Genomic DNA, 12,818 nt, shown 5'->3' with positions numbered 1-12,818 from the left:
CAGTTTTATAGTTTAATGTCTTATATGAATAATGTCAACCTTAATTATTCAATAAACTATATTTAAGCCTACTCGTAAAACACACAGGTATTCCTGTGTATTGATTTATAACCACAATTGGGACCAGAATTTTAGTCATTAAGGGATGTCAAGTGAGCCATCACATGAGCAGACCTGACTATGACCATTTTTACTGTGGTCATTAAGATGGTTGTTAAACATAACACATGGCCATTAAGCAATTCTGGCTTCCCCAATTAACTTTGCTTGATGGAAACTGGCTAACAAATCACAATTACATGACCACAAAATGCTGTTATTGTCATAAATAGAATAGAATTAGCTGGAAGGGACTTTGGCAGTCTTCTAGTCCAGCCCTCAGCTCAAGCAGAAGAACCTATACCATTTTAGATAAGTGACTATCTAGACTGTTCTTAAGAACATCCAATGATGGCGCGCCCACAATTTCTGGAGGCAAGCTGTTCCACTGGTTAATTGTCCTCACTGTTAGGAAGATTCTCCCTAATTCTAGGATGCTTCTCTCTTTGATTAGTTTCCAATCATTGTTTCTTGTCCTGCCCTCTGGCTTTGGAGAATAATTTGACCCCCCTCTTCTTTGTGGCAGCTCCTCAAATACTGGAACACTGCTATGATGTCATTCCTAATTCTTTTCTTTAGACTAGCCAAACCCAAATCCTGCAGCCATTTTTCATATGTTTTAGTCTCCAGGCCTTCGATGTAAACATCCAAATGGCAATCATGTGACCATGGGTCATGGAACAGTTGTAATGTCAAGGAGAGGTTGTACGACACTTTTTCCAAGGCCATCATAACTTGGAACTGTCATTAAACAAATGGACATAAGTCAAGGACTATCTGTATTCTGTTGTAGTATAGAACAGCAATTTATCTAATGCTATGCAATGCAGGAGCAAAAATGATTCCGGTGCCAGCCCCACAGATTTTTCTGCAGTGAGGCAATCTATGAAATAAATAAATAAATAAATAAATAATTTGCAGACACACTCAGTCTCTACCTTTCTAATAAACAGATGGTTTACAGGGGAAGATTAATTCTTCAAAAAATGTTAAGTAATTTATGCACCATATATATAGTAATGCAATCTCAGAAAAAAATATTTTCCATTTCTTGAAGTATAATTTTAAATTCTAGTATTTTGTTATAGAAGTTTGCAATATTTATTTGCAAACTGTGATGCTTATGAGAGCTAGTTTGGTGAAGTGGTTAAGACATCAGGCTAGAAACCAAGAGATTGTGAGTTCTAGTTCCACATTAGGCACAAAGCCAGCTTTGGCCAGTTACTTTCTCCTAGAACTAGCCCTAGAAAGGAAGCAATGACAAATCTCTTCTGAAATTTTTTTCCCAAGGAAATTGTGGGACTTGTCCAGGGAGTCTTCAAGAATCAGACACAATTAAACAGAAGGAAAAAAAAGACTATTTTTTATTCTATGATAGCATTTTTTAGTTAAACTATAACTGTAGGGCATTCAAAATATTTTCAACTCATAACATCTTGGATTTTAACTACTTTTATGTCCTGTTTTAACTGCAAAACAGTTTTGATCATTTTGGAAGTATTTGAAGTTGATAACTTGCATTAGGGATGCATCGTTTCATCCTTAAGACACTTCCATGATTATAAGATAACCTATTTCATCTATACAACACCATGAAATGCAACAGTTTTGCATTCGAATTAAGCATTTAAATCTCCAAACAATTTGAATTTGAAATGTTTTGCATATCCTCATGTGTGAAATTAATGTTAGTTATTTGCTATTTGTTAAGTGAGTTTTGTCTCTTTTTATGACCTTTCTTGCCACAGTTGTTAAGTGAATCACTGTAGTTGTTAAGTTAGTAACACAGTTGTTAAGTGAATCTGGTTTCCCTATTGACTTTACTTGTCAGGAGTTCACAAAACTTTATTACATGACCCCAGGACACTACAGCTGTCATAAATATGAGTCACTTGCATCTGAATTTTGATCACATGACCATGTGCAACGGTCACAAGTGTGAAAAATGATCATAAGTCACTTTTGTCAGTGCTGTTGTAACTTTGAACTGTCACTAAATGAACTGTTGAAAGTTGAGGACTACCTGTACACTGCACATCCTTTCCTGACTAAGATCAATCTTAAGAGAAATTGGTTCTGCCACTTGATGGCAGAAAGCATCTGTTATGACAGCAATTGGCTAAGATTTCTAACATTACAAACCCACCATCAACCCAGAAGCAGTTTTGCAACTTTTAAATTTTTAAAGCAGCGTAGGTTAAGGATGAAGAGAATAGGGTCAAATGACGACTCACTTGAAAGTGTGGGTGAGGAATATAAGGCAGATGAAAGAATCACCATTTAAGTTGCTAATAGTTCATACTTCGAAGGCAAAGAACTGGTCTCACCCTGTGAGAATGGGAAGAACATGATTATATTTTTCTTATAGTGCGGTGCATAAATATAATCAAAATTTTAAAAGTAACAAACACATTGTCTACATCCATACGCTCAGGAGCAAAATAGTCTCTTAATAAATAAATTCTGAGAAAATACAAGTAGCATACTGGAACAAAACCAATAGTAGACAATATGGCAGAAATGAGACAATGCACTGTGGAATCTAAATAGAATTAAACACAGTCTGTGGGGCACATTTTATTTATTTACTGTACTTTCAGCCATAAGGCATGTTTGTAATACTGTAAATTATTTGCACGCATTGGAGTTTACTTCCAAAAAATACACATTTCTAATAAACAAAAGTTAGCCTAGTGTGTTTCATTAAAAAGTAAAGAATTCAAATAATATTCAGATTTAACCTCTGTCTGGATTTCAAGTTGGAATTGCAAAAAAGCAAACTTAGTTTAAACTGATAGCTTCACCCATCCTTGTAAGAATATTTACAGTTTTAACCATTGAACAATTTCCAATGAAAAAATAAAATAAAATAAGGGGCTGTGGAAAGGGAAGGGAGAAATATTTATTTATTTATATATTTTGTAAGCCACTTTTCAAAATCAAATTTTCCGAGAATAGTTTACAGTACAATACAATATATGGAAATCACAAATATCCAATAAATAAATGCATTAATTAAAATATAAAATAAAATAATTCATATGAGAATAATATTGCAAAAAAACCCCACCTACTTCTATTTATTTATGCAACAGTAGTAATTGAATCAATGCTATTATTGTGGTCCCTTCAAATACCCCTAAAGCTGATTCTACTCTTTACCTTAAAAAGTAAACTGAATGACAACTCTAGGACTTCTTCTCCTAGACACAACATAGCTAGGATTTTAAGTAGAAAAAATGCACCCAAATGAGGGTTTGCCAAGACTTCCTTTGAACCTAAGTTTTAAAAACTAATTGTATCATACGTGTTTATTTTTAGACAGCTATGTGACATGGCTAGATACTATAAGCACAGCCAGCCAGCTGGGTGATCAAAGCTATGCATCAGAACAGAATGTCCTGATAGTACAAATCTTTATCTAGAATTTAGATAAAAAGTGGTGTAGGCAGGTAAGGAAAAAACTTTAAAGCAAATGGGTTTGAGGTTATTTTTTTATTTTATTTATTTTTAGTAGTTACAGGGCACTCCCATGTATAGCCATTCAAGGAGAAGGAAAAAAATTCACCTATTTTAAAAAAATGCACTAGACGACCTATAATTCCTTGCTATAACACATAGCAAGGAAGAAATACAATTTTGACTTTTAACTGCAATGAACTTCAAAAACTATTAAGGAAGCATTTAATTGAATTCATATCTCTAATTCAAGAGTTTCAACTATACAATATTTGTAATCACCTTAAAAGTAAATGTAATAAAGTAATTATAAAACAATTCACAGGCACAGGCTATCCATAGTTTATAAATTCTGAACAAATATTAGTAATGGGATAAAAGCAATAGAAACTAATATTCTCTTATGGATAAGAAGCCTTGAGCCAACTCTACTCTACATCAATAGAGTAGATAGAATAGAGTGTTTATGAGCCATACCATCCTTTCAATATCTGCCTAAGCTTCACTGACTAGGACAGAATATGAACACTGATCTGCCAGGTCTGCATGACTCTTTTTCTTTAAAATCCATTACGCATGCAAAATTCAGCTTCATAGAAAAACAATCTACTTAGTAGGATTGACCACTGATTTAAATATTTAATTTGTTGATACCGTGTTACCCGCAAACAAGACTCAAATATATATAATGCATAATGCATATTTTCATAATATATAATGCATATAAAGATGCATTAGGGCTTTTTTTTGGGAAACGCATTATCAGGGTGATGGTGAGGGACTGCCCCTTGCCCCAGCCCCAGCCCAGTCCGGCCAGACGCCCTACCCCTTGGTTATGTGCACAAGAGGCGGCAAGAGTGCGGGATCAACAGAATCTTGCAGCAGCCACAGTCCACCGGTCCCTTGGCCGGCGCATTCTGGGGCTGCAAGCCCGTGTAGCGCAGATGAGTCTGAGTGCTGCAACTGCTGATCCGGCCCTCCAAGCAGCAGGTGGAGGCAGAGGCAGAGGTGCGGGGAGGTATATGATCCGGCCCACCAGATGCATGGCACGACCACCCATCCACTCCATCCCACCATCTGTCTTTGCTTGCCCACAGCTGCAATGGGGCAGGTGGCTGTGTGGCAAATCCAGGGACCTGATCGCATGCCTCCCCATCTCTGCCTATACCGGCTGCTTGGAGGGCCGCCCTGGTGGTCGCAGCACGCAGACTCACCTGTGCTGTACAGGCTGCACAGCCCCAGAGTGTGCTGGCCAAAGACACTGTTGGCCCCTGCAAACTCGCCACCTCCTGTGCTGGCCATGCTTCTCCTGAGGACTGATGATCTTAACAGGGGCTTATTTTGGGGGGTAGGGCTTATATTACAAGCATCCTGAAAAATCATACTTGGGCTTATTTTCTGGTTGGGTTATTTTCGGGAAAGCAAGGTATATCTGCATTTACACTGAAATATGTACACTTTTGCCAAACCTCTGCAAAAAGATATTTTTTGATGATCCTGAAGATATCCCTTATCTATATGATAGACTACATTCCCACTCACTGCTATATAGGTTTATTCAAATGATATTAAGCAACAAAGTTTGTTTATTTGTGTTTTGTGAACATCATTTTGGTGATTTGTACAGAACTCTTAATGGTCTACCATATTGCATACATATAGCCATTAGAAGCGAAACATACCTTTTAAAGTTAATTATGATGTATCTTAAATCTTTTTTTAATTCTCCTCTTTTCAGCACATTTTAAGATTGAAAAGGGTTAGTTACATCTGAACTGGAAAAATCTGGACGACCAGTTAATGTCAACAATGAACAACCCTACCTTTGTGCTGCAATCTAGCTGAGGTCTGGATTTTGGTTACCCTGTAACAGCTCATTCTGAAATGTAAAATAACTATGAGATTTGGGTATATGTTATTTGCTGTTCAAAAATAATTAGCATTTCTTATCACCCAGACTGGGGGAAAATCTATAATTAAATGTTTTAATTGATTAGCTCCAAATATACAAGATTATAATCTAAGGCCTCTTGCCCAATTAAAATAAATGAAGATGTTAAGTCAGGAGTCATCTAAGCACTGTTGGTAAAATTCAATCACGGTAGGGTTAGCATTTAAAGCGGCAGAGCAGGGTAATACCAGAAAATTACGGTGAGTAGCTGCTAGTTTTACTGTAGCAAAGATGGGATTTGTTAGCATTCCATTGCTTTTAAAATATTAGTCAAAGATTTTGTACAAAGAAGTGTAGAATACAAAGTGTAGACACATTTAGGAGAAAGTAATATATTCTGGAAACGTTAATCAAACAGGCTGGGTTTGCCCACCCCAGTAAAAGTGTTGTTGGCTAGTGTGAGGCTCTATGTGATGCCAACACAGCCCCCAGTTGACAGCACAAAACAAGCAAAAAACGAATAATGGAGGTACAGCACTAAAGTAATTGAAGTGTTAAGGTTATCAGCAAGAAATGAACTTGGCTTTCCAAACGCTTCCAAAGAAAGCGTTCCAACGAGCCTTGGTAGCACAGTGGACTAATGCACTGTTATTAACATCTGCTGCTTGCAATTACTGCAAGTTCAAATCTCACCAGGCTCAAGGTTGACTCAGCCTTCCATCCTTTCTAAGGTAGGTAAAATGAGGACCCGGTTTGTGGGGGCAATAAGATGACTTTGTATAAAATATACAAAAGTATGAAGGCTATTGCTTAACACATTGTAAGCCGCCCTGAGTCTCCGGAGAAGGGCGGCATATAAATTAAAGCAAAAAAAAAAAAAGGAAGATCCATTTTCCCCCAGATCAAGAAAACAAAATCCTGCTTAGTTGGAGACCCCTTTTTTTCTGGCACATTTTCCCGAATCGCGCCCTAATCTCTTGAATCAAACAGATGCAACACTCCCTACTAATGTCAAGCCAGGCGAAGACTGCCGTGTTTCAAATGCACTAAGAAACGGGTATTATTTATCTGAGCCGGCTGACCCAAGTCCCGATTCCCTTTCGGCAACCTTCCTTCCTTCCTTCCTTCAGAAAAAAAACTCACCGCGCGACCCAGGAAACTACCGGCTACTCGGGGCAGCCGCCCAACAATAAACTCCGCCGGTCGCTTCTCTTCATCGTCCGTCTCTTGGCTCTGTTCTCCAGCGCAGTCCTGCCCCAGGCAAACCGGCAGCAGCGGAGAGAGAGCGCTTCAGCCCTCGGGCCACAAATGCCTGGCTCCTCCCCGGGAGCGCGCACAAGCTTCGGCCGTAGCCTCAGCTTTCGGGGCGGACGCGAGTCCCCCTTCGCCCGAGGAGGAAAAGCGACGCCGGAGCCCAGGTGGCCGAGGAGGAGGAGGAAGAGGAGGGTTTCCGCGCCCGCAGGAGAAAACTTCTTTTCCTTCGGGGTTGCAGAGTAAAGACTGTGCTCTCTTCTTCCGCCAACGTGTAATTTCTCTCTTCTCCCCCACCCTCCACCCTACTTCTTCCCTCCTCTGGTCCGTTTTGCACGAAGTGTAAAGAATTAACCGCCCCCCGCCGGGACACTTCGTGCTGCCCTTTTCATCGGCGGGGAGCTTGCCGCCTCCAAAGGTGCTTTGGGAAATGCAAATCGTTTTCCTCAGGTTTTGCGCTTGGTTTGCCCGTAAGTCTCTGCCGTTTGCCCTTAAGGCTTTGCCTGTGAGTCGTCTGCCAGATTTTAGCTGGCAAAGTGGCGCCTTTGCTGACCTTTCCCGGGTTGACAGACCTTTTTCCTCGCTCCCGCCGCCCGGGTTATTTGGACTCCGGGCTCGACCTCCTTCGTCTGGATTCTCCGGAGTCTCCCACCCGCTCCGTGCAACGTTTGCTCTTCATCTAAGTAACAGAACAGGTTTTCAGGCTGTGAATGTGGTGTCCTCCCCTCCCCCCACCCCCCCTTCTTGGTAAATTATTATTGCCCTTTCGCAAAAACGAGTCTGGTTTCCTCCCCTGAAGGTTGCAGGCAGGTGTAACTGCCCTTCCGCTCCCGAATTGATTCCTGAGGCATGAAGCTTTTAACTTCCTTAAGCGCTTCGGACGTTTTCTTCTCTTTAAACTGGATGTGACCCTTTGCATAGGCCCTAAAGGTCTCAGGTTTTGATCTGCAAATATTGGAATTCCCTCGTTTGCAGGATTTAGGTGAGGCAGCAAATCGTGGTCGGTTAGTGATTATCTAAATAGGGAACAAAGAGAATAGAGTTGCCACCTTGTGATCTGGAGAACAAGTATAATGGCTCTGTTCAGTGGCTAAGCCGTAATAGAACTTTCTTTGTTCAGCTGAATGTGAACTCCGGCACTTGAGCAGTTGTTGGGAGAATATTAAACCTATGGTAGCTAAAAGTCTTTTCTTACCGAATACATTTTATTTAAAAGCTACATCTCATTTCCTCAGACTAACTCACTACATAATGTAAAATTTAAAGTGGGAAGGAAGGAGTGGCCAAGACAGGTTGATTATGCAGATTATATTGATGGGTTTAAATTTCACATCAGAATACAAAACAAGGGCAAAGTAATCTTAACAACACTTCAAAGTCCCATGAATTTATTTTCCTTAATTATTGCATCCAAAAAACAACACCACCACCCAAAGGCAAAAGGTGGGAAGGAAAATAAAAACATAAGAAAGGAAATTAAACAAAGAATCATATTCACCATTTTTGTCTTGAATAATAAAGACAATTATTTATGAAAAACAGTTAAAATAGCTAAATAATGGTGACCAGTCTGAATACACCTGTCTTTAACTGCTTCAAATGCTTTAGAATGATTTAGAATGCTTTAGAAATCCTAAGAGATGCAGACTAGACAGGAAGTAAAAATTGCAAAAGATGACAAAAAACATTTCTGTATTGCTAAGAAAACTGCAAGTCCTGATCCATGTAGTTATCAGGAGTTGATTTTGTTGCAAGAGAGACTTTCACTTGATTAACTCTTAAGCAAAAACAATTTCTAACACTTTTAAATATCACTTCCTGGAGAAATGTGTTGTTTAGTTTTTCATTTTACAATAACAATCTGAAATCTAATAACATAAATTCTTGCACTGGTTTATATGTCTTATGAGATATAGTAAATCATAAATAAGATTAGTTATCAGAGATTCTTGAATAATTTTCCTATTTTATTTTAAACATGTCTTGACCATGAAGAATGACTACTTGGGTATCAAAGATGGCAATATATACCAATTTGTTTACAAACACCTCTCACATTCTGTGTCATGCAAGTGGGTTCCACTGGTTCTACTACTCAATTCTTTGAGTAAGAGGGCATTTACCTCTTAAGGAGGCTTTGGTTTGCTTTCTCCTCAAGAAGCCATCACTGGACTGCACTATATAGACAATTTTCATCCAGTATCTCACCTCCACACTTTTGGGAGAAGGCGGTTGAGAAAGTGGTTGTGTAGCAGCTTCAGAGGGCCTAGGACAAAGCAGACTATTTAAATTCTTTTCAGTCGGGGTTCAAACCTGGGTATGGGATAGAGATAGCATTGGTCATACTTTTGGATGTCTGGTGTGGGGAGGATGGGAATTGTGCATCCATATCAGGCAGCTCACTTCTCGGCCCCTGGCAATTAAGTGACATTTTATCCCAGTGTCTGGAGGCTGTGAGGGCTTCACTGGGGAACAAGAGGTTTCAACTGACCCCTGGAAAGACTGAGTGCCTTTGGATTTGAAGGGCCACTGGTTCTAGGATTGTGCCACTGCTCCACACTAACACCATACACAATTTGGGTGTTCTCTTAGATTCACAACTCCTGTTTGAAGAGCATGGCTAGGAAAATGGAAGTCATGACTAGGAGAGCTATGGTACAACTTTGCGTTGTGCACCATTCCTAGTTTGAGAGGCTCTTATTCATGCTCACTTATGCCCGCATCACCTCACTATTAGATTACTGCAATTCATGCTATATCGGGCTGCTCTTAAAAACCATCTGGACACTTCAACAGGCAGCAATGGGGACAGTTATGTATGTTTCTCAAACAACACATGTTACATTCCTGGTCTTTGTTTTTGGGTCCAATTCAAGGTGCTGTTTTTGATCTTTAAAACGGGTGAAATGCTCCTGGATCGGACCGGATCACCCGGTCCAGTAGCGAACTTGGCCAGTGGTTCGGCGATCCAGTAGCGATGGTGGAGCAAAGCTCCGCCCACCTGCCCAGGTGTCATTACTTCCTGATTTTAACCAGGAAATAATGTTTTTTACCTTCTGAGCATGTGCAGAAGGTTTTGTGCATGTGCAGAAGGTCTGTGCACACACATGACATGCGTGCAGGCAAAGAGATTGTGCGTGCGGCGCATGTGCTTCCGAACCGGTAAGGAAGGTAAGTAGATTTCACCCCTGCTTTAAAACCCTAGATGACTTGCGACTGGGTTTTCTGACTTACTGCTTCTTGCCAATTACATCAGATCCCATCAGATCCAGCAAAAGAGGCATGTTTTAGGTCCCATCTATTAGAGAATTAGATTTGGTGGGCTGAGGAGACGTCCCTTCCCTGCTGTAGAGCTCGCCTTATGGAATATTTTCCTCCCTGAGGTGTGGTCAGCTCCATCCCTATTAACTTTGCTTTCTCCTATTTTTTTTAAGACCTTATCATATTTCTTATCTTTCAGATGAGTTTCAGCCTCAGGCCTCATTATGTGGCAATGGACTCTATCCTTGACAAATAATATGACCCACAATAAGGAAGACAAGTGACAAAAATAGTATTGTAAAATAGAGATGGGTTGCTACAAGGTACTTAGAACTAATCCCTTCCTTGTTTCATCAATTTCCATTTGAGACATACAGTATGGGTGTATATGGTTATATGAAAAAAATGACATGTGTTATCTATGTGTCTTCAAGACATTTCATGACTGAAATTTTCATTGCTGAAAATAATTGAGTTGCTTCTCTAAAGTGCATCTAAACCTAGAATTGATGCTATTTCAATACTATTTAATATTTGTTGGGGTAAGGGATGATACTGGAAGAGTTGGAAGTATTATTGTGAGGCAAAACAAATGCTATGCCAATTTTGAACAGGTGTTTCCTAAAGTTATGAAGAGAATTACCAAATTTTTGTTAATTTGAAAAGGCTCAGAATTTGAAGCTTTGAATTGTGATGTGCAGTGCTTCAGATTGGAAGACAGATGGAATTGAGTAATACACTTCACCTATCAACACTGTCTTAAGTTTAGTAGGCTATCATAGCAATAGTGCCATCTCAGGAAAAATTAAGGGGTTACCCAAAGGGTTCAAGATAATGTACTTTGATTTCTGTGTTCTGCAAATTTCTGTGTACTGCAAATACTGTACATGCTTTCATTGATTACAATCTAGTGTCACATTTGTGAACTTCTGCCATAAGCAAGTTCTTGAACCTAAAATTGAATGTGTGGAGAGATGAGATTTATTGCTGCATCTGGCTTGAAGCCTGACAGTTGGAGCTTTGCAGAGTTTAAGGTGTGGACAATTTCCCGTTGATGGGAACTATTGTTTTTGCTTGTTTCCCAGTTCCTGAGCTGTCCTTCCCTAAATTAAGACACCTCAGCACCATCCTGCTCTTTATTTACCTCTTTCTAACCAAACAGAGAATTTAAAGGTCCTTTTCATAGTGACCACTTCAATTTTTCAAAAAAGCAAGAAAGCAATTAATACAATATGAATTATGCATCTGGAAGGGGGAGGGGGAGGGGGACACTTCCTAGATCCTGGTTTTTATATTCTAATGATCAGAACGAGTGGTTGGATCATTATTTGTTGTTTTTTTTCTTGAAATTTTAAGCTCAGTCAAAATATTGACAAATATTTCTTAGGATTTGGAAAGTGAAAACGGTGACGCTGTGGAAGTGATTTTGTTAAAGTACTTCTATTTCATTCGTGTATTGATTATTTCAAGTAGAAAAAGATTAGGTGGATAGAATAACATTAGTTCCAAGCCATCTTACTTATTGGAAGACTGAACTATTATTTTGATTTTAATTTGGAAAGTTGATACAACTGCAAATCATGTTTGCAAGAAAGATGCTTCATTTATGGTAAAACAGATTATTATTTAGAATTGTTTTTTTTTTTTGTGTGTATGTGTCAAAAGGTGTTTATATGAACAACAAAACAAGGGAATCTTATCTGTCTGAACATTTGTCCAAATTTTATACAATGGGATAATTAAAATAATTTAGATTCATGCAACTGAATTAAAAACCATTTATATTTTATTATAAAACTAGACAATATCCTTTGCATGACAGTTCTGTAGATTTCCAGCAGAGCTACAGACATGCAAATTACATATTTATTAACCTCCTTTTTTGATTGACATTAGGCAATTAACAAAACAGTTTGGATTCTTAAGACACACTAATGTGATTGGTTAATTTGTTTTTTGGTGTCTTGCATAAACAGTTATATTTGGGATTCATTTTGCTTCTATTGCTTTCAGCGTTTGATAGCATTGAAGTAAACTATGTTTTTGACCTGCCTATGATACTAGGAACAGAATATCTGCTCTGTCAGTAAGATATAGTTTAACAGCTTGTTATACAATAGGGATTTGCTGCAGTTATTTTCACCTGTCATATCAGAGGATATTGTTTGATATATTTTCACAGAACAGTGATCCCACATTGCAAAGGAAACATCTGTAAAGTATGGTAAGCTGTGTGGCTATGCTATTGCACATATTTCACCAATAAAAATAAAATTCATAAAGCAATTCAAGTGTCTCCGAAATTAATTTTTTAATACCATATGTGGATTTGTTTATTGCAGAACAGTGGTTCAATGTAAATTCAGACCAGTATTGTTTCTGTATAGCAATGATTATATGAAATGTATGATGTTTGTAGACAGCTTTGTGTATAGACAGGCTAAAGACATAAATTAGCAGTGCGTTATACTTAAAAAATATTTCTGACCTCTGAGGAATTCAGGGGGTGTGGCCAATCATATCACAAATATGAGAGAGTCACATTTGGTTCTAATCTAATAAATAAATAAATAAATAAATAAATAAATAAATAAATAAATAAATAAATAAATAGTTTTGAGCAGTTACAAAACTGGCTTCATGTATCACTTGGTTAGGGCATCATCGAGCCACAGTAAAGAACTGGAAAGAAATATAATTAGTGACTCCTTTCAGATTTGAAAGCAAAGATATTTTATACTGTTCTATATAATGATCGCGTTATCTCATTTTTAATCTCTGAAGGACCTTTAATATATCACATTTGGACCATGACAAAAAGCTGTTCATGCACACTTAGAAGAACATTTGTATCTTG

General features: G+C 38.4%; 1 protein-coding gene across 7 annotated transcripts in view; it reads right to left on the bottom strand.

Moving 5' to 3' along the window:
• The window catches only part of TC2N (tandem C2 domains, nuclear), a 42,360-nt gene extending 29,852 nt beyond the window's left edge, over positions 1 to 12,508 (bottom strand). For 3 of the 7 annotated variants that reach the window (XM_087872905.1, XM_087872907.1, XM_034418341.3), the window contains exons 1-3: positions 6,593 to 12,508; positions 5,382 to 5,437; positions 2,334 to 2,427 (exon numbers count right to left, since the gene is read on the bottom strand). Coding sequence is in view for 3 of the 7 variants with exons in the window: in XM_034418341.3 (XP_034274232.2) it covers positions 2,334 to 2,379 (46 nt within the window). In the remaining 4 variants the exon portion in view is untranslated. The remainder of the gene's footprint in view (positions 1 to 2,333; positions 2,428 to 5,381; positions 5,438 to 6,592) is intronic. The other 4 variants (XM_034418340.3, XM_034418343.3, XM_034418344.3 and 1 more) reach the window with 2 other exon arrangements.
• Between the last annotated feature and the right edge of the window lie 310 nt (positions 12,509 to 12,818).

This window comes from Pantherophis guttatus, chromosome 1 (genome assembly GCF_059756535.1).
Source record: "Pantherophis guttatus breed Tessera chromosome 1, ASM5975653v1, whole genome shotgun sequence".
NCBI lineage: Eukaryota > Metazoa > Chordata > Lepidosauria > Squamata > Colubridae > Pantherophis > Pantherophis guttatus.
Note: the sequence above shows the minus strand (reverse complement) of the source record. Positions and strands in the feature narration are given on the sequence as shown.